The sequence below is a fragment of the Cyanistes caeruleus genome, chromosome 14 (assembly GCF_971803275.1).
Source record: "Cyanistes caeruleus chromosome 14, bCyaCae1.hap1.1, whole genome shotgun sequence".
Classification (NCBI taxonomy): domain Eukaryota; kingdom Metazoa; phylum Chordata; class Aves; order Passeriformes; family Paridae; genus Cyanistes; species Cyanistes caeruleus.
The window spans coordinates 10,775,947-10,797,922 of NC_141714.1; the positions used below are offsets into that span (position 1 = coordinate 10,775,947).

The 21,976-nt window shown below is 39.0% G+C and overlaps 1 protein-coding gene across 7 annotated transcripts in view; it reads right to left on the minus strand.

Annotated features, from left to right (window-relative positions):
- GRIA3 (glutamate ionotropic receptor AMPA type subunit 3) overlaps nt 1-21,976 on the minus strand; it is a 146,382-nt gene that overhangs the window by 70,258 nt on the left and 54,148 nt on the right. For all 7 annotated transcript variants that reach the window (XR_015276569.1, XM_086851176.1, XM_086851175.1 and 4 more), the window contains exon 4: nt 10,814-11,001. Coding sequence is in view for 6 of the 7 variants with exons in the window: in XM_086851176.1 (XP_086707302.1) it covers nt 10,814-11,001 (188 nt within the window). In the remaining variant the exon portion in view is untranslated. The remainder of the gene's footprint in view (nt 1-10,813; nt 11,002-21,976) is intronic.

Consider the following 21,976-nt stretch of genomic DNA (forward strand, 5'->3'; position numbering starts at 1 on the left):
GAGCTGCTTCCCTCATACAAACGGTCAAAACCTTGTGATGGTAACTGTAGTGCAAACCCAGAGAAGGCGATTTATCTCTTCCTTGGTATTAATGGGACAGGAATCGAGCCGCCAGGGATAGTGATGCTGTAAAATATGCAGTAAACAATGATTTCATTTATATGAAGAATGAGTACTATATTAAATTTGAGTTAAATATTAAATGAAGACTGTGTTAAATATTAAGATGAAGATTCCACACACATATTATTTGTTGCAGATAAAAATAACTGAATATATATTTCAGATTAATTCATCCAACATTTCAAAGTCTTCATGCTCTTTAGAGAATGCCACAAATCCACACACAGTCCCAATAGATGTATTTTGTATTTTTGTGCAGTATATGGACCTAGGAATTTTACTTGCATGCTATTGCCACCTTATACATTTGTGACTACACTTTATAACCAAATCCTCATTTATCTCTACAGCACAATATCAAGATCATTTTTTTGCGCATATAAAGTATTCTTCAAACAGCTTTTGGCTGTTCTGCAACGAATCTCTCATGGGAGATTCTCTCCTAGAGAACCAGAATCTCCTAGGAGAAGAGGACAAAAATGTGCTTGGCAGAAGCAGGGAATTGATGCCTCTGAAGCACTTCATTAGGTTTTTCCCCTCTGGCCCCCTTCTTGTGTCCCTCTGTCCCTTGCTTCTCTCCTTCGTGATAGTCATACCATGAGTGAAATTCTGCTTTTAGGTCATCTCCACATAGATGATGCTTGTACATGTTAGTCCTTGGAGGGTGATTAAACGCAACATCTGAAAGCTGTGTTGGGCTTTGTTCTCCCTCCATATGGCTAAAACTTTTTTTCCCATACCTAATCTGACATTTGCTGATTAAAGATTGTGTAGAGGAATACATATTTAATTTGTGCATAAGAGGTTATATCAGAAATTATTTAAGAAAAAAAAGTACAAACTGCAACATTGGTTCTGAGGGCATGATACCTTCTCCTAATTTCCTTCACTGTGCTGACAAAATTTTCTGTGCCCTGAAAAATATTTCTTAAACTCATTTTTATTGATATGTCTTAGCAATATTGACAGATTAACTAATCTGTTGGCCCAATTATTGTTAAAGGACATAATCAACTTCAAAACATCAAATCAGAGCACACAGAGATGAAGAGTTTTATCATCTCTGGTAACTGCCATTCATAATCACAATTATTTACTCTTTAAGCAGAATAAAATAAACTTTCTATCAAAATTTCCTCTTTGTTCAGACAGAGAAAACAAGTGTTATATCTCTCAGGACTGCATCTCTCTTCACAACTCAAATCCTTCAATACAAAATACATTAAAAAGAATCAAAACTTAAACTACTTTTCATCACTTGAAGCTAGTTCACTAAAAACAAGATCAGATACAAAAGGCTGTTACAACCACAACAAAAATTCTTTGTACCATGTAGAAAGGATACTCAAAATTGCTGAGACCTTTCCCCCTTTTTTTGCCAAGATACCTTCAAGAAAAGATAGTTGTTCCCAGACAGCTTCCTTGAAGAGATGTGTCATAGAAATTTTTAATTAGTGAATTCTTAAGATTCTTAGGTACGGGTAATGAACTAAAAATCCATTTGTGTTCTGGAGGAGCTTTTGCACTTGTATTTATGGGAAGCAAGTGACTTATTACATATGTTACTGTGCAGCAGTGGTTTTCACACATAGGTAATTTTAAGGAGACAATATTTAAATTGTTTATGCAGTTGTAGTATATTTTTTGAGAAATATCTTCCCTCAAGAAATGATAATGAAAAATGATTTAACATCCAAGGAAGTTCCAGTACTTTTTCAAGCCTCTGTAAAATCCTAAGTTATCCTAAAATTTAAATTTCACATAAAATTTCCCATAGAGGCTTTAGATCTCAGAGAAATCACAGTAAAGTTCCTTTCCTAGCAACATTTGTACTTACATTTCCTTCAACCTACAGTGCACCAGCTCAAATCCCATGTAATATGGTTCCACCACAGTACCTCATTTCCAGCTTCCTATACCCTCTCTTTCCTAGCACTCTCTCCTTGCTCCTCAGCAGCTCTTGTAGAGCTACAAGTCCATAAATCAAAACCACCCCTATCAAAGCTAACTTTTAGCTTAGCGTGCTTCCCTAAATTTCACACCACCTGAAGTCACTTTCACAAAGATTGCTAATAATAGTAGTATTACATTTATTCTTAGTTGTCCAAACCTTCTGCAGAAGCCAGAACTGCTTCAGCACTGTCACACAATTTGATGGTGTATCCACATCACTAACAGGCAGCTCTTCTGTGCCTTTGGATCATGTGCTCAAACCCTATGACACAGGAGATACCCAACGTCCCTTTTGGCTTTCAATTCCATTAAACTGTACAACCAACATCCTTGAGAGCCCACCCTTGCAATCACAGATGCACATAAACAATGCTCATTTCTTCTTTTCATATCCCACAACATAAACAAAACTTCCTCAGTCTTAGCTGCTCAAAATAAAAAAGGATCTACATCCATTGGGGGAAGAAAGGAAGAAATTAGGTAAACTGAGTCACACAGTTTTCATTTTAAAACCACATAAATTTCCCATTTTCTCCATAGTTCCCATCAGCATGTCAGTGTAAAATCCCAGTGTTATTCCCTGGAATTGGACAAGAGTCCTTGGAAAAAGAATTCTGCTTATATAAACTATTACTGCATGTCAGGATCACTTCAAACTATTATTTGGATATAACCCAGAAGTGTCGCAGTAATTCAGTCCCAGTGCTCGCATGAGAATTTTTTTGGAAGGGGTTTTGTACTGCAGAGCACTGCCTTTAAGCAGACCAAAAATACTGAATAGTAGCCATTCTTTTTTTCTTTTTTTCTTTTTTTTTCTTTTTAAGCATTTCCTTTCCTTTTCAAATGCCCTACAATATTAGGAAAAAAAAGTCAGTGCAATCTCCTCTAGGAAAGACAAGGTTACTTTTTCTTATATTTTTTTTATTATAAATAGCATTTTACTGTGACTGGAATAGCACTCAGTTCGCTTTTTTCAATGCTTTCAAAGAGTCTGAAAGGTTTATTCTGCTTCATATAAGCAGCACTCTGCAATACGCCCATATAACTTGGTGCATAAAGCATGAACTGAAAAAGATTATGAAGAGCTAATTTATTTTCACTAGATTTGGTTTATGCAGCAAGGGTGACTGTTTTACTCATATGAGGTAATAGAGCAATATTTTTCTTTTCCGATTATTTACATGCATTTTCCCAGGATAGAAGATACTTAGGGTATTTTTAAGGGTCTATGCATATTGTTGATAATTTTATTTATTACACATTTTGGAAGAAAGAACTTCCAGTAATATATACACTATTATACCTCCACATGCATGCCTATGGTGTGACATGAACAAATGTAGTTTAGTAACATGGGCTTTTTTTTAAGTCAGGGAACATTAGTTTTCTCTAAAATTATTATGCTGCTTTCCAGCTCACTGGTTGGATACTGTGGTGTAAGCTTGTATTTGAGTTGAGTTTATTGATAGGGCCTGATTATCTATATATTTAGTCCAGACTGCCCCTGATGTCTTAAATGTGCTCCCTAGAGGCAGGTGGAATTGCACGGTTAAGAGGGTGGGATAAGAGACAGGAATCCCATATCAATGTATAATTACAGCAGTGAGAGACCGGACTGGGATGCTACTTTGCCATAATATGGCCTGATCCAAACCCATCTGGAGCCTGGAGCAAATGCATCACAGCTCTGGATCACACCTCGGGACCTCACATTTGGGGACATGTCCCCACAAGACGGTAGCTATGAACTCTCAGAGTGTTCCAGACTGCACCACCAGCAGCTGGGCTCAGAAGGCCCAGGGGGGTTGCTGCCCCATTCTGAAAATCTTGCTGTCTGAACTGCAGTGTTACTGTGCTCTATGAGATACACGTGGGAACACCTTGGTCTATGAGTGGCTCTGAAAAGCCCCAGTGTTTCTCCTCCTCCCCTAAATATGTGGTTCATATCACACTGAAACCATTAACCCCAGCTTAGTGAGCTATGAAAAAAAGACACACGATCTTGTGCAGCTTTTCTTTTACTGAGTTGGGACTTCTTCCCTTGTAAATGAACTGATGAGACACCAGAACTATCGTGCTGTCTCTGGTGATGTACAACGCCTGTTTGCACAGTGGTACTGTGCTATTACTATTCATTTTGATAGTGTGTTTCCTTCCTCTCCCTGCAGTTGGTTCATCTGAATTGTTGCCAAGATGGTTGGTTGCCTTGGAAACTAATTAAGGAAAGGCTTTGGCTAGAAGCAGAGTTTAAAGCATTAAACTATTTGTGAGACAGATGCAGAAATTAAGGTAATGTCTGCTAAGATGAAAGGGCTTATCCTTTATGTTTAAGAAGAAAGAACAACATTTAAATGCCAGGACTGAAACAAAGCAACTTAAACACAAACTGATTTTTAAAACTTGGAAGAGATGACTGAGTGGTGGCTTCAAAGTCAACCAGGAGCTTAGAAAAAGTGACAAAGATTCTCAAAGCTATTAGAAATGGAGAGATGGAAAATAGGGAAAGACAAAAATTCAGGAGATCATGTGTAGAACAAATTATATCCAGCCTTCCCTTTCCCTCAAATACTCTGTGTCTTTAAAACACTTCTTGTGAACATTGTTTTTGAAAAGTACCTGTAGAGCTAATGAAAGACCAAATCCTCTCTTCCAGTCCAGGTATGGCACGAGAAGCATCCATGAGTACAACTGCTCCCAAAGCTCACCAAATCCAACAGGGAAAGGTGAGGGCCATTGTCACTGTTGGACATGAAATGTGTCACACGGACACAGTTCGAGGTGTGGTGAAAGAGAGAGAGTCCTTTATTTATTCTTTCATTATTTATAGATTTTTCAACCATGACCAGGGATTGGATAGTTATGTTAATACCTTCCCAACTGCACTGGCTGTGAGAGATGTCCATCAAAAGGCCTATCCTTTAATGGAATGTATAAACATCTATGTTTACAGTTACTTTCCTAGGAAAGTGCCTAGAACTTGTAGAAAAACAATATCAAAGGCCTGATTCTCAGTGCGACAGCCAATGGCCTTCAGAACCTCTGTACCTGAGACTTGTCAACAAGGGTAACAATTTGAGCAGCTCAGACAGTGTGGATGCAGGCTAAACAGTGAGTGGGACCCTCAGAGGGCTCAGGGCAAACACATGCACCATTTCTGTGCACTGAAAAGCTGCATAGAAAGATGAACTATGAAGAAAATTGAGCTTTCACAGCTACCTATTAACTGAATTTAAAAGCAAATACAATCTCTGTATGAGCACAGTGATATAAATTTAAATATAATCTCCAGGATAATGGTTGACTCTTTACTTTCAACAGCCTAACAAAGATTTTGATTCTCTATACATTTAATGGCAATGCAGAGGTTGCCATGTAAATATGACTGTAACAGCATAACTGCATACTACAAATACTGTGGTAAGAAATATGCAAAGTATTAAAAGCAGATGCATGTGTGTGCATTGGTGTGTGCATTTATATCTCATAAATTATAATAAAACGAGTAACTGCTACAATCATAGAAAAATAAAAACTCTAATGGTGACTTCAGGTTCATATGCTGCTGGCACAACAAGAGCTGCTTGGCAGCAATCTTCTACATACAGCAGCTTCCACCTTTACAGTGAGATGTTTCTGGCATTAATTATTATTACTACTGATCAGGTACATTAAAAACCGTGCTTTAATATCTTTTGAATACTTTTAAGCTTTGTGTGCCATTACTTCAATCATTCTGCAGGATGACTAATAATGTTCTGATAAATTCCTGTCATTTAGAACCTGGCTTGTTTTATGAAATCTGGATGATGGCTTTGGAGAGACGTTCCTTTTTACAACATAGAAATTCTTTCCTCAGGTATGTGTGAAATGTGTGGTGTGTGGGGTAACATATGTTACTCTCTCTGCTTTAGCAATTTATCTCCTGCCCTTTATGAGTTTCACAGCTGACAGGAGCAGGCCCTTTAAGGCAGATACAGCTGTCACTTCTGACTTATGCCCATTCTTACTCTTCTGCTGGCTATGTACTGAGGGTGCCTGACCTAAGTAATTCCCCTTTCCTCCCCATATGCCCATATGGACTTGGGAGCTGCTGAAACTCCCTGGTTGTGAAGGGAAAGAAATGACCTTTTATTCTGCTTTACATCCTGATTTCAACAATACTCATGGGTATCCAATGAAAAAACGTCCTAAATTTTAAGTTTCTAGTTCATTGGAAATGTAAAAATGAACTGTACCAGTTTCAGAGTGAAGTTACACAACACTCTACAAAGCAGATACTCTCTAGGAGCCTCAGCTGAACCCCACTGCTCCACACAGCTGCAGACAAAGGATAAAATCAGCCTGTGACACAGCTGTGGCCCTGTGCCCTGGAGTAGGTGACAGGCACACTGCTCTTGAAGGCCTGCTCTGAGCAGTGCAGTACCTTCAGAGGACACGGCACTCCTGGGCTTCAAAAGAAAAGCAGAAGCTGAAGCTACTCATAGCTCTGCTTCAAGTGTTCCTCTGTATTTGTAGGCAATTGTATTTTAAATTTCTATGGAGAACACAGGCAAATCCCCACCAGACCATCTGTTTATAATGGACCACACATACCAGGAAGTTTACATGAGAGTGGTCTTGAATTTCTTCAGTTACATTTTGCCCTATTGCTATTTTTAATGACAGTTCCTCAACCCAATACTGCAGTTTGGTTATTCTTATGACACTCTAAATGTGAAAGCTGTTGTGCAGTGAGATCAGAGCAGCTCTGCAGGGAGATGCAGCTGGGGCTGTACTGAAAAACCTGCACACCTCCATCCTAATCTCAGAATTTCAGACTCGAAGGTTGTCACAGCCAGTCTGCGCACAGGACAGAGTTCAGCCAATCAGGTTACCTTCCTTAATCCTAGAGATGCTTCACTTTGTCTTTCACTGTCATTGTAAAACTTTGAGGACTGCATTCTCTACTGTAGTATTACTTTTGCTTTGTGAGATGACTTTACTTAATACAGACACTGCCTTGAAGCCTAACCTTCATGACTAAGTTTGGAGATAGTGTCCTTTTGATAAAAGCATGCAGTCTCTGAAATAAACAGGTCTTTTGTAAAGTTTCACCATTTTGACCCTGGATGGAGTTTCTTCCTGCTCATTTGCCCTCAAAAGGTTTTCTTCTAAGTGGACACAAAGCCACTCTAGTCTGAGATACAGCTTATTTTCCTGGGAATAAGAAAAACGTATTTCTTAACTCAAAAACATGTCTCTAAATACATGGTCGAACAGGCTAAGGCTTACTGTTAGCTCTCAGAAGAAAATGTTCTTCTGTTTATGGGAACAAAATTTTATATCTATCTGTGAAGAAATACAGAATATTTTAGCATCAAGGGACAAGAAGTGTGGGGAGCTTATGAATTTTGCATGATATAAGTGTTGCTATCTGCATGCCTGAGAGGCCAGTAGATGACTGAATTTGATATAGATCCACATGCTCAGTGGTTATAGAACTATAGGGCAAGTGAACAAACAGATGGCAACTTATGGAATAACTAGTGATTTCTCTGCTTCCCTCTATTCTACAGCTGAAGAGGTTTGGGCAGGGTATTCACCTCCAGGACAAAATATAAGGCCCATCACAAAATCTTCTGAATGGGGAATGAAAACAGATTAACCAGCGGTATGAAATTTGGCACAAAACAGGATACTCAGGCAGAGTAGGAGCTGAAATGCCCTCTTTCCCCAGCCTTGAATTTATAGCCAGGAAAATCAGGTATCAGACTGCCCTGAGAAGAGAAACTTCCTATGACAGGTTACAGGTCTTGGAAATGTAGAGACATACGCATGTGCCATATGCATACAGAATACTCAAGGTCACTGATTCACATGTCTGTATATTGCTGGAAGAAGGTACATAATATTCCAGAATGACCTGAAGTCTCAAAAGAAAATCCCCAGATGTGTAATTGCCTTTGGATGAGACTGTAGTTTTGGAAGAGATGTATATCCTGGTCTGAACTGGTTGAAAAAAGGATCAAAGGATGAGAAGTGCACACAGTGACCAGCCCGATACAGGAAAAGAGGTCACTCTTACTGAATTCAAGCACTAACACAAAGCCATGATACATGGATCCTGGAGCAGAGCACTGACAAGCTTGCTGAATGCACTGGCCAAGAGCCCAAAAGTCTGATAGCAAGCTCAGTGCGTGTGTAGACTGTTTAGTGGTTTCCAGTCTGTTTATTTCTGCTATGACTTTTCTTCTTGAATAAGTTCTATTTAAGCCTCTGAAATCCAGGGTCACTGGCAAATACTGCTGCTGACTCAGAGAATGAAAAAGCAGGTGCCACACAGTAACCATATAAACCCCCTCTCTGGAGGGAAGCATCACTCCCAGAAGCTGATGGGAGGGTTGACTTTTGCAGTTCTACTCCTAAAAGGCCAAAAAAGGGAGAGGGATGGAGAAGCAGCTGAATTGAGGCAGCCTATCCTAGCCCTCTGTGGGACAGTTTGTCCATCAGTACTCTGACACAGCAGCTCAGACAGGTAGTGTCTTGGCTTCCTTTTGTTCTCACTGGGAAAAACAAACCCATCTGCAAATGTGCATCAGCAAGTGGCAACAGGCTCAGATGTTACTGCTTCTCAGCTGAGCAGCCTTCCTAGACTCCACACATAGCACTGAATTGACTTTTTAAACTGCAATAAAATGCTAGATTTGAAATATGCAAATTCAGACTTATCTCTCCCCTCAATAATATGCTATCAGCGAACACACTTGGCTAAAAAAAGGACAGCTCTTCATTTCCTTAAGGAAACTGGATGGATGGATTTAAATATGACACATGTTTGTGAAAACTTTTAACTACTTTATGAGATGATAACAGGGTAAGCAGAGGAGATGGAAGGAAAAGTCTACAATGATTGTTCAGCTATTAACCTAGGGTCCATTCACCATTACTGACCTTCCCTGCTGAAATTTAAGTCATTGCTTTTCAGTAGCCAGTTAAAAAACCCCTGGAAATTGTTGACAGAAGATATTTTTAGTGTCAGGGGCACCAGCATGTACTGTAGGGTTTGGGGAAACCTGGAGGCCCCAGCAGGAAATTTTTACTTAACAATGCCATTCACATTGACAGAAGACCGAATCGTACATTTAATAAAATTTAAACTTCACTAGGGTTGAATTTAGAATAGTAGCAGAAGAAAAGAGTTGCGAGTTTTTTTGTTATATGGTTTGCTTGGTATTCAGTTTCCCTTTTAGGCACTGAAATAGTTTGACTTTTTTTTCTCTTGGACAATAGAAGAAAAAATGAGAACAAATGTAAATGAAGTCAGATCAAACAAAAGGCCTGCTTCTCATCTGAGAGTGGGCCCAAAGAGCTCTTTAAGCTTGGCTCAGGAGTGCTCTCCTGCAGCATTTTCAGAAGAGTGGGCTGTGGGTAGGTATGGTGTTTTGCATCTTTTCCAAGAACATGAGCAAACGAAAGAAAAAAAAAAGAAAAAAAAGAAGTTTCTTACACTTTTCAGTATGAATTTCCCTAAAGAGAGCACTCACCATATTGCCTAAAAATACATAGTAAAATGCAATGCTGTGCATTAGCATCACAACCACACCAGTTGTCAGAGTTAGGGCTTGTGCCCTGTTCTCTTGAACACCTCTTTCCTTGCTCTGTAAGTAGCAGCTATGGCACCTGGCTGTCCCCACAGACTGACCCTCAGTGATACACCTCAAGGTTTGACAGGAACTGAATATTTTGAGAAGGAAGACAGTGAATATGTTTTTAATGTTTCCCAGGGTTTATGGCAGTGAGGTAAGTTTGTTGGTAGTTTACAATTAAGAAATATGCTAATGCTTCATGAAATTTAAATGCTACTCTTCATCTATTCCATACTATGAACCCACAGTTAAATTTACAAAGTGGCAGCAATCAGAAGGTTCTTCTGTCCTAATGCATCTGAATTCTCTCATACCTGTGAATAACCAAGCAGCATGGATTTGGTGCCACACCAGCACCAGCTTTACTGTGATCCCAGGCAGCAGGGAACTGCCCTGCGTCTTCTTCCGACAATTTGTATCTGTTACTACACCTCTTGAAGCACATTGCACAGCACAACCAGTGACACAGGCATAATGAGAAGCACCCTGGGATGGCCACAGGGTATGGCCATTCCTCTGGGGTGAAGCAAACACTGGGAAAGCCAGACAAAACAGTCACTCCAAATGCATCTTCTTCAACAAAGGTGCCTAGACCCCATCACCCACAATTTAAACCTGTCAACAGCACTGGCTGTGCTGAGGGGAGGGCTTCATGTACCAAAATGTACTAACGAATTGTTTGGACTACCAGTTGAATTTTTCATTAGCAGGGTTTCCTTCTGGGAATTCTTTAAGGTGATTCTGTGATACTTCACTGGCTTTTTATTTCTTGTTTCATGTTCCACTTAAAAAACTGCACCTGTCTTGCAATCCTTACAAGCAGCCTTGATTCCATTAATGTTACTCTGGCAGCTGAAGTTTTAGGTTCCTTACCTACTTAAAAATAATTCATTATTAACATTTGGGAAAAAAATATCACAGAGACGTTTCCTGGTAGGTTACATCTAAGTGCTGCCACCAAATACGAGCATCACTATGACATTTTAATTTTACTAGGTAACTGGCCAGTTGTTGGGACATCTCAAAGGATACTTAACCTCTAGAAATAAGCACATCTGGAAATATTAATGATATCTGTCACAGAGACAGCACAATTTCTGAAAAGCAGATACCTGTTCCAAAATGGTGTTGATTCTGTCTACTTCACAGTCAATTAAGTATCTTTTTTCTTGCCGTCTGTCCATCTCCTCTATAATTCTTCTGAACTCTTGAACATCTTTTATGCTTCCTACAGATCTGGCTGTCACTTGCCAGTTGTTCTGTACTGCAGCTTCCATAATTGCCTGAAGAATGGAAAATCCTGTGGGGGAAGAGACAATAAAATGATTTAAAAGCAGAACAAAAATAAAAACTATTTTGAATGTTCGACAAAGGGCTCACAAAAACTTGCATCATCTAAAGAGACACAGACTCACTGAGAGCCTGCAAGCACTTCACTGCTTGAGAAAACAACAGCGTAGGGACCAGCTTCTTCTTTCAGCTATGCCATTGGCAAAGTCACTGACTTCAGCAGAATGTCTTGGCGGTATAATACTGCAAGGAATATCAGAATCTGTCCAATAAACCATATTACAATCCTCCCAGGGTTGTTTATGGTCATGCTGGGGTCTACACCAACTGAGAATAGGAGCATGCAGCCATTTCTTGGGCAGAAGTCCATCAGCCTGAGGAGAGGGACAAAAGGGGTGATTTGCCTGTGCAGACTGCAGTAATGGGTCATTAACTGGCAGGGATCCAAGCACTGCACAAGAATGTCAATTAAGTCATTGTACTGGTCATTGGAGCCACAACCACAAGAGAGTACTTTACTGATGCTCACTTTGATTTCAAAAAATGTTTTTAAATATGGAGTCTAGCAGCATTAACCACACTTTCAATATGTTCATTAAAGTAAAACCCACTCACTTAGCATCCTCAACATAGGAGAGAAGCCGCAGAGAACAACGAAGGACTACACAATGGGAAATACAGAGGCAAGCAACATTTCAATTTCTCATGAACAGCTGTACCTCAGCAAAAGGCAGAACCTAAGTCAAATCCCTAAGAGAAAAGTGGTTGAACTAAAGACAGAATCTCTGTCAAGTCATGCTTATGTAGGAATGATCAGATACTGAATTGCATCCCTTTATTTTAGTATGTAGCTGAGAACCTGTTTTAATTCAGGAAATTTCATTTTTTGGATAGCTTGAATTGTTTCAATTCTGGGCAGATGCCAATCAAAGACAGAGATCATCTACTTCAAGCACAGCTAGTGGTTTTCAGTAGAGCTTTATTGTACTGAAGCATATCCATGTGAGTGCTGTTTCTGTCCAGATAATTTATTTCCAAAACTTTCAGTCCAATTATTTAGTCATATTATGGATTTCTTATCCACAGCCAGATTCGAAAAGCTTACACGCAACCACATAAACATACAGGATCAACAACCAATTAACCATGCTCTGTGATAACCAGTTCTCTGAAACTGAAAGGAGTTTGAGCTACAGAGGAACAACATGTTCACTGCTGCAAATTACACCAACAGCTATTCTGAACTCAGACATCCTTGAAGAGGTACAACAATAACAAAGAACTTGTGCTGCAGTCTGATCATCCACAGTCTGCTGTAAATCTGTAGTGGCTGTCTGAAGCCAGAGGAGCTGCACCATTACCTCATTACAGGCACAAACAAGGGAAGAATGATTTTCTGGATTACAATTAGATTATCATAATTTACCGTGTGACTTCCTCAGGTCTCACTCAAATGCCCTCACTTTCCCTGTGCAGCCTCCTTGGTTCTTAATGCTTTTCTTTGTATGAATGCACTTTACTATCCCATGAAAGGTGGTGACAATTAATATGTACACTGGTTGAGAATTCTTTCTGGCATCTTCTTTCCTCTGAGACTACTGAAAGAGAGGCATTTACATATGTATAATACAATGAACTCAGTTTTCCTTAACATCATATTTTACAAAAATGGTTGTGATGTCTGTGACAGCATTGTGATTGCATTAAATGTAGCAGGAAGATCTAAGCCTAAGATACTTTGTTGGCTGCAAACGAGGAATTTTTATGTGGAAACATAAATACCACTAATGGGGATTTACAAATGCTTTGTGTGCAAAGATGTGCTTTTGAAAAGACTTGTTTCCACTCAATAATAAAATATTTACGCCTTTGTTTCATCATTCATATAACATCTAAGTATGAACCTTTAGCTTGCTGTAAAGAACAAGCCTATAAGTCCAGGATTTTTTACTACAGATTGAACAAATTAGTTCAAAATATTATGAAAAACTGACACTTCAAACGTATCTGTAGCTGTGTTTTTTACTAATGACACATACAAAGCTTGTGAACTATCTCAAGGAAAGAAGGAAAATGAATATGCTGGAGTTAAGATGCCATTGGTTGACAGCCATGCTCCCAGTTTCAGCTAAGGCTGAGTCAGAATTTGCTTTGTCAAATCTTGAACATCTCAGAAGAAAGTTGGGGAAATTTCCTAATTTTGTGCAATTGCATGTTTGTGTGGGTGTGAGAATATGTGTATTTTTGTATGCATGTGTATTAGTCAGTGGTTACCATTTCAAGAAAGAGAAGAACAAGATTACTCAGCAGCCTTTCTCCTATGCATGAAGATACAATTACAATAAACCAAGACCAAAAAGTATCAGAGCTTTGCCATTTCTGTCTTCTCTGACTCCTGTTTCTCCTTATCACATCAAATCTTTACAATCACAGCCTCCTCTACCCTTTCAAGTTCTTGAAATCTTTCCTATGGGCACCACCTGTGCTGTGCCAGCTCCTCTCTCTTGGGCCCTCTCCCATTCTTGCTTTGAGAAGAACCATTTTCCCCTCCTGTTAGACTTGTTGGACACCAGTCCTTTGATGACCTTTACAGAGCCCATTCTCCTGGTTTACTAAAGCTTGGTTCAAACCTCCTGCTCCCAGGAAGGCAGCACCTGCATCCTCTCCCCACGTCTCATGCCTTCAGCACCATTTACTGCATTTTACATTGGTACCCATTGCATGGTATTTCTGTAAACAGCGTTCCAGGCTCCAGCTGTACTTCACCATTAAAAGAGCTGTTACATAAGCAGAATCATTGTTTAACTAAAAGGACAGTTTTATCTTGAAATGTGAACTTTCCTTTCTCTTTAGCATAACAATGCAAGCTGTGCCATTTTGGGAGCACTGGCTGGGTAATGGACAGGGAAATAATTTCCTGTGTTGCGTGCACTGTCAGTGACCAGGCCTGCACATGGTGCTTTTCCACATCCTGCCCTCAGGACACACACCTATGAAAGCTCCTCAAGAAATGCTCACCCCTGAGCACCCTGGAGGTGCAGAACTTCTACAGGTATCTCTCATCTTGTTTCCCCTAAAGGAGAAGGCAACAGCCAGCCATGGCAACTATCTCTGGTCCAAAGTCTTTGTCTCGTGTGCATCACATTCACTCCAAAAGACCAAAGAACTGATAATTCACCACAGGTCTGTAGAGAAGTTCAGGAAGGGCTTTCATCAATAGTGTTGCCAGTTCATACTACATCCATCAAGACAGCCAAAAAATATTAGTTAAGGCAAGAAAAACTGCCAGCTTCCTAGAAGATGATAACAATGAGACTGTCTTGAAATCCTGAAATTTTATCATCACTAAAATTCAGTGGCTGCTCATTCTGTAGTCATTAGCACCAATAGAGAGCACAAGAAAAAATTATTTAGATCCCAGTCTGATCTTTCAACCTTTTTTTAGTCATACTTTGTATGTGTAAAAGTAGTTGGATGAAAGGCAAACATTTTTCTGGAAGCACTGTTTCTGCGGTTAGTTCATCTGAAGGCACCACATCCCGTCTCGGCACTGTTATTAACAAATTGGCACTACAGATTTAAAAATAGCCTGGTCACATGATGGCTGTGGCCATACTTGCAACATCATATAACACACAGGTTTCTCCTGTCATCTTTGAGTGCAATCTCACAAGTCAATCTGATTTGCAGTGCTAAAGGCTAAGAAGATCCTGGCCTCAACATTCAAATATGTCATTGTCTGGCTTATTCTTAAAATATTGATGAATTCAAAGAGCTAGCCTTCATTTAAATAGCCTGCAAAATGATTGGGCTGAAGGTAAATACATTAATAGAACTAGAACAAAAAGTGCCCAGCTTGCCTCTCAGTGAGCTGAAGCAAGTATTTTGAGTTTTGCGGACTGAAGCTTGCAAAGAAAGAAAACATTCAATAGAGATTTCTTGTAAAGCAGGGAAAATCTTATTCTTTGCAATGCTATCTTGGTACTTTAAGCAATGCAGACAGATTTACATTCTGGCCAGTCCTCCCTGAAGCTGGACTAAGAAACAAATTCAGCCAGTGTCTTCCTACCTCTGCCAGGGAAGTAAAGTCTGTGCCTCAGTCTTTCCGATCATTCATTTGATACTCTTACACTGACTCTACTCACACAAATGAAGAGGACATTTCACTCTTTTGCATCTCTGAAAGCTCACAGAACTTCTCTGACATCCACATAGGCAAAATTCATGTCAGCAGTTTGCTCAGCCATATAAAATTTTATGTGCTACATCACTGAACTTACTCTTGTTTAAGTAACAGCAATCATTAATGTGACACGACTAAACGATCACACTGGAACATCTGTAGCATCACATGAGTCCTTGCAGTTGGCACCAAAGTACTAACTGAAAAATGTTACCACTTATGTAAATCTCTTTTCCTGAATGCTCTTGCTAAGACCTTGGACCTTTAACCTCCTACAGAAAAGAGCACTTGCTCCTTCTTTTGCCTTGCTGAGTATCAACAATCTATGAGGGATGTATTTTCCTGACATGCAGCACACTTGTGCCACCTGAATGAACATAGGCTCTGATCTGGATACTTGTGTTTTGAACTATGTATCTGGGACATGATACAGAGATCTACACTTGTGGCCCATGACTGAACTTCAGGGATTTAAGTGTTGAGCTGTGTTTGTCAAGGGCACAATGAACTCACCAAAAAGGAGATCATCCAGGCAAGTGATTCCCCATTACAAATACAATTTCTATGATGCCAGCTTACACTTCAAGTGTACCAGAGGTCAGTAAGTTGAGATGTACTTGGATATTCTGTGTGTTTGGCATTGAACCTAACACTAATTTGAAAGTAAACAGATCAACATATTAGGCATGAGTGAAAAAACAACTAGCCAACCCCCAAATTCCCCGTCATACAAAATCCCAATATGTCTGTGGAGCAAGTATGCTTCTCATAACCCAGGTCTGCTCAACAACTTCCTAAGTAGGGGAAGGAGCAAGGAACAAGCTACTAAACAAGTCACCAGGAAGCAATTCAGGAAATGATGAGTACCCTGGAATGCTCCTTCAGTCTAACACAGTTACGTTTAAATTATTAAATAAAATAGAGTAAGTGCAATCCATCTGGTTTTGGCCTGATCACTTCTAGCTGGTAACCAACACGTGAAGTGTTACACTCCACTACTCTGGGAGCCAACAACCTTCTTGATCAATTAGCAAGCACATACTAATGACTTTCTTTTCTTTTAATTTCTGTTTTTTCTGTTCTGTAAACCTCTAGTTTCCCCTGTACATACACTACAGTACTGCAGCCTGTCATCCATAAACAGAGAAATATACACAAATAGGTATGACAGCTTGGTTGAGTGAATGTGAACTTGCCTGGCTCTAAAGGAGAATTTACAGGAACCATCTGGTTCATATTTGTTAGGGATGGGATACAGCTAAAGCTGCAGAAATTCAGAGCTGCTGAATCCGAGTAAAATACCTTTTTTCCACCCTAAATGGTTCTTCCTGAATCCATTTCACCTTGACCTATTCTTTCATAATGACTGTGCATCTAACTCACCTCTTATTTTACTCAAGTTTTAGGTCAGTGCAACTACGTTGCTTTTGAATGAAGCTGTGCCAGTGTAAAATGAGAGCAATGTAGTACGGGATCAAAGAGTTCAATAACCAAGGACAAGACAAAAAGATGCCATAAGCATATGACCTTCACAATGTTGTGGGCAAATCTGCTGGTGTAAGACAGATAGGGATACCTCAGTGCAAAGAAATGATCCAAAGCTTATCAAAAGAGCTGTGTTCTAGTTTTAGCCTTGCTATGCAAATCTTTATTTAAATAATTTTCAAAGGAATAATAATTGAGTGAACAGCTTCTGGATACAGATTGGTAACAGAATAGACAAGATGGAACCACATCAAAACCAGAGTAGATTCCACTTGAGGAAAATATAACAGGTAAACAATGATGTAGAGAAGGTAGAATTAACACTGAAAATCTGAAAAAGGAATAATGAATTTTGAGAAGTGACAGAAGGTGGAGAGCATTGTGTTGTCTAATGATATGGGCTGTAGGGTATCCTCTATCTACTGATGCTGATGAAACTGATACTGATGTTAGCAGAGTTGTGAGGGCACTCTGTCACCAGACGGTGCTGAGATCTAGGAGACATGGGCCTAGGAGTCTAGGGCAGAACTGTCCCAAAGAGAAAACTTTTTACATGTAAATGGAAAAATTGTAAAACTACATTAGCATTAAAATTAATTAACTTCCAAGCTTTAGAATATCTGAATAACAAAAAAATAATTAAAATGCCTAAGTACAGATATTTCACCAGGGAAGCTCTACAGAGTCCAGGGTTTTGTCTGTCCAGCAGAACCCAAATACTAAAAATACACAGTAAGCATGGTACTGTTACATATGACATGAGATATGAATTTACTGAGTTAAATTCCTCTGATATGTATCACTAACACAAATTTCCCTGAGTGCCCTGAATTCTCCAGCAAGCACATGCTCCAACTATCATCAGCAAATCCATAATAAACCATTCGCTGTGTATCCTGCATCCTACTGGTATCGGGAAGCTAACACCTTTAGTACAATATCACAGCCTTGCCAAGGTGCAGCTTTCTGTAGAGGCTTTCCCTTGTCTTCTTCACCTTTGAGCTCTTCTAGCTCACAACCATGTTTTTGCAGCCTCACTTACTGCCTCTGGCATGGAGTAAGCAAGAAGCCTTGCTGCTTGCAACAGACCAGCCTCCAGCTGAAAAGCATTTGAATGATATAACCAGAATAGAATTTTCATTGTGTAAAAATAGAAGAAATCAAGATACACAGCTATTACTAACCATTTTCTTCAGACCCATCAGAGATGGATTTTGTTTGTTTTGTTCATTGCCCTGTGCATAGGTTATTGAAAAACACAGATCTAGTCACCATGGATAGAAAGTATCTCAGCCATAATCCTCCAGACACCAGACACCATGACGTGACCGTTATGACGCCTAAAGGGACTTCATCTGCCCTGAACTTCAGGCACGTTTGGATGACAGTCTCTTACACTCTCTTTCTAGTCAGGGAGAGAGAGTTGCTGTATAGTTTTTCCATGTTTGAAACATGCATGGAAATCAATGGAAGAAAATACATAAAAGAACAAAGTTGTGTCAAGCATCATCACCAGGTATCACTCACAACCTCCACGTGCTATTGAATAACTAAACCAGAACAAAAATCCCAATGTGTTGACTTACACCGAACTGATGAGGCTAATTTACTCTATGTTAAATGTACATATCTAATTGTGTTTACATATTTATCTCAGAAAAAAAGATTCTAATTAGGAATCACAGAGTTAACAATTATCAGTCTAGAAAAGACAATCTGTCTTTACATTCCACGTAAAACCACATTCCATCCATATGACATTTCAGTACACACTTTTCTCTTATTTACTAGAGCAAGCTGAATAGCTACAAGCCACCAGTGAGCTGGGATACTGATGGAAACTATTATTTATTATTCAAAGTAAAGATGCATAATTGTGATGAAATTACAGAGTTAAAAAGGAAAGTATTGCGTGGAATTATCATTTGAAAAAGGAAATAAAAATTAATTCTTTTTAAACTTAAATAACTTTTCTTAGCCAAAAGAGAGAAACACTGCCTTTATTCTGTTAAAGGTAGAAGATGTTCTGGAAAAAGGAAACTTACTCACTTATCAACAGCAGAGGATTTTGAAAATACCTAAAACTTGGCTTCATATATTCAAAGAGTAAAAAACATCATTTCAAATTATGCTTTAAACTTAAAAATATTGGTAACACAAGTTAACTCTTTATCACCTAACATTAGGGTTTTTAGCATGTGCATGCAAGAGTATCACTGTCTGCCTTCTCTTAAAAACATGTTTGGAACTGCTGAGTCTACAAAGTGATAAATACTGTTCCTTTGGAGAAACAATCACAGGAGATTATGGTAATCAGACTATGAACTGAAATACATATTCGTCCCAAAAACCCCCTGGATTCACCTCAGATGAATGTCTTTGGAAAAAATAATGCTAGTTGTATTGTCCTCAGACATAGTAGAATTATTGTATCTGGCCTTCAGTCAGTCATGTTAGAAGAATACTTATTCTACTTCCTAACCTTTATCTACACTTTTAGTTTTCAAGCTACCTGAGCAAACAGATCTTATGCCTCTGAGAATTTTCATTAACAGATGCTATCAGCCTTTCAAAGTCTGTCTTCATCAACATCTCACCTTTTAGTAGCCAGTATTTTATTTGCCCTTGCAGCTGGAATGTGTTTCATATCTCAACCCATAAGTAAATTTCCTTTTATTTATTTTGAACACACACACACAACAAAAAAAAAAAAAAAAGGCGCAAGCAATCAAAGGGTGACTACCGAGCTTAAACATATTCTGAAATTTAAATGAGCTTTTATGGTAATATAAATGGTAATTTATGGATCCATATTCACAGTCTGCACATGTGTTTAGTTTTGTCACTCAGCTGGCTATTTCTGCCTCGTTTTTGATAATAGCTGGCAATATGGAGCTTTTATATATCACTATTTCCTATAGTTTTTCAGTACATTTCTCTTCATAACAATGAGGTATTTATTAATTACAAGGCCTCATATAAATTCTAAACTGGTCTGTATAGCCCCTAACTACCTGGTAATACAGATTTGGTCTGAAGTGATCTTGAACATACAAACATTGTTCATCTGCATTGACCAGAGTGCCAAATGTATGATCTAATATGCTTTATACTGATTCCTCCTGCAGTGATGCCACAAGATGGCAATTTACAAAGTTACTGGAGAATTCACATGGCATCAATAGGCAACACCCAAGCACAAAGCTTGGGGGTAACAAGTTACCTTTCAGAACACTTCACACATGAGGCGGCAGAATGAGGATGGACTGGCTCAGTGCTCTGTATCAATGACCCAACTCCCTTCCTTCTTGCAGCATAATGCTCTGTGTCTCAAACATAACCTGGTTTATTCTGCAGGGTGGTGACACAAAACAGGCTCATGTAACCTGCAGATTACAGACTTCCCACTGGCTGCCAGTCAGGAAATCACTTTGGCTTTATCTGCTATTCACGAAAGAAACTAAAGGGGAAACAATGTCTTGCTTTTATTATTCAGCCTCGTAACACCATTTGGTTATTAGAAGTCTTTTCCACTGCACCAAAAATCAGAAATTTAGCATCTGATATCCCTTCTGTCCTAACACACAGACTATTTTTTGCCTGCTGTATTTTATTTTGCACCTTCTAAATACAGGGGTTGGTAAGCTCAGATGGGGGAAGAAACCCCAGATGTGTGTCAGATCTCTGGTCAGTTAAGGCACATGCTGTTCCTGATTTAGTTCAGGAAGGCAGCTCACATGAAACATTAGGCTGGATTATACAAAAATATGCAAACATTTCAGCATAAAGATTTACTAAACGGAGACAAGGCTGCAATTCAAACATTTAGCCCTGGCTTCATTGCTCTCAAGCTTCCATGTGCTCAGTTGAGGAAGGAAGCAAAGAGGCATTCTTGGAGTTGGGTCCACAAATAAGCAAGGTCTGGGCTTCAGATCCAGACTTTTCTACAGCACAAGATACTTACAAAAAAAATAGGAAAAAAAGGTAACGTTGCTTAGGCATGGGCGGAATTTTTATAATTTACTGCTCTGATAATTGACAATTGGAAATACCAGTATGACAGGCTTCACAGAGAAATTTGCCTCCAGTAACCTATATGACTTCAAGGGCAACTTCAGCAGAAGCTCAACCTTACCTTACAATCACCTTGGGCAAAACCTGGTCCTGCATATAAAGAACCTTTTGACAGACACTCATATGCCCTCAAAATCTGTCCAAAAATTAGCATAATGGAAGTGTACACTGCTGGATCACCATGAACATGGAACAGTATCAGCAAAAGGTTATGCATTCTTCATGAATTCATGTCCTCTAGATCTTTGTTAACTGCTGCTGAGCTACAGATAGATCTCTATCCATGACACTACAGTAAAATCACTGAACATGTAAAACTGTGTTTCTTAGTTTTATATTATAAATAAACGTAGAAAAACAGTCTTGTTCTTGCACACGTTCATGGTAAATAGTAAAGATTCTGTTAAATGACAGAAATTAAATCTAGAAATGACAATAACCAGAGAATTTGAAAGAAGTAATACTTTTACCTATGATTCTTTCAGAAATGGGCTCACTTCACAGTACAGCAGAGGTTAACATTTTCACAGATACCTGTCTTTCATTTCCAAAAGTGACTTGGGTAGGATGGTGGGAGCAGGTTTTCAGAGGCATTTGAGATGCAGATGCTGAAGAACCTCAGCAGGTGAGGAATCTGCATTCCACTGCCTTCAACAACAGACACACATAGCTCTCATTGCTGCTTTTCACAATGTCATTCTCTGTGTGTTGAAACCCTAAATACCTCTGAAAGACCTGTCCTGTGTGCCTTTGGAAATCACTTACCAAAATAGGCTATCTGCATCTCAGGATATGTACTCTGTGGCCTGCTTAAAAAGTGGCACAGAATTCTCTACAGAATATGCTGCTAATTAGTCATTTCACTGTAACATGTTCAACAAGTGCACAGATAAGGACTGTCTGACTAAATGGGATTTACATGGGATCTGAGACAAACTATCAATTGTTAGCTTGAAGAAGAAAAGGAAGATAGAAAATTCCCCTCCAAGGCTGCAGAGCAGTAGATTAACTATTACAAGGAAGGTGTTGCATATAAACCACATACTCCCTTATTTTCATAGGTACAAACTTAATTTTCTTAATGTTTTCTCAGAATTGCTTTGTAAATTAGGCAGCTGTAGCAAATACATCCTTGAGACCAGACAGGCTCAGTACTCCAATTATGCTGGGCTTTACACACAATTATGCTGCCAAGTGTTTATTATTATTTAAAATACTTAAATGTTATTTGAATATTCAATCT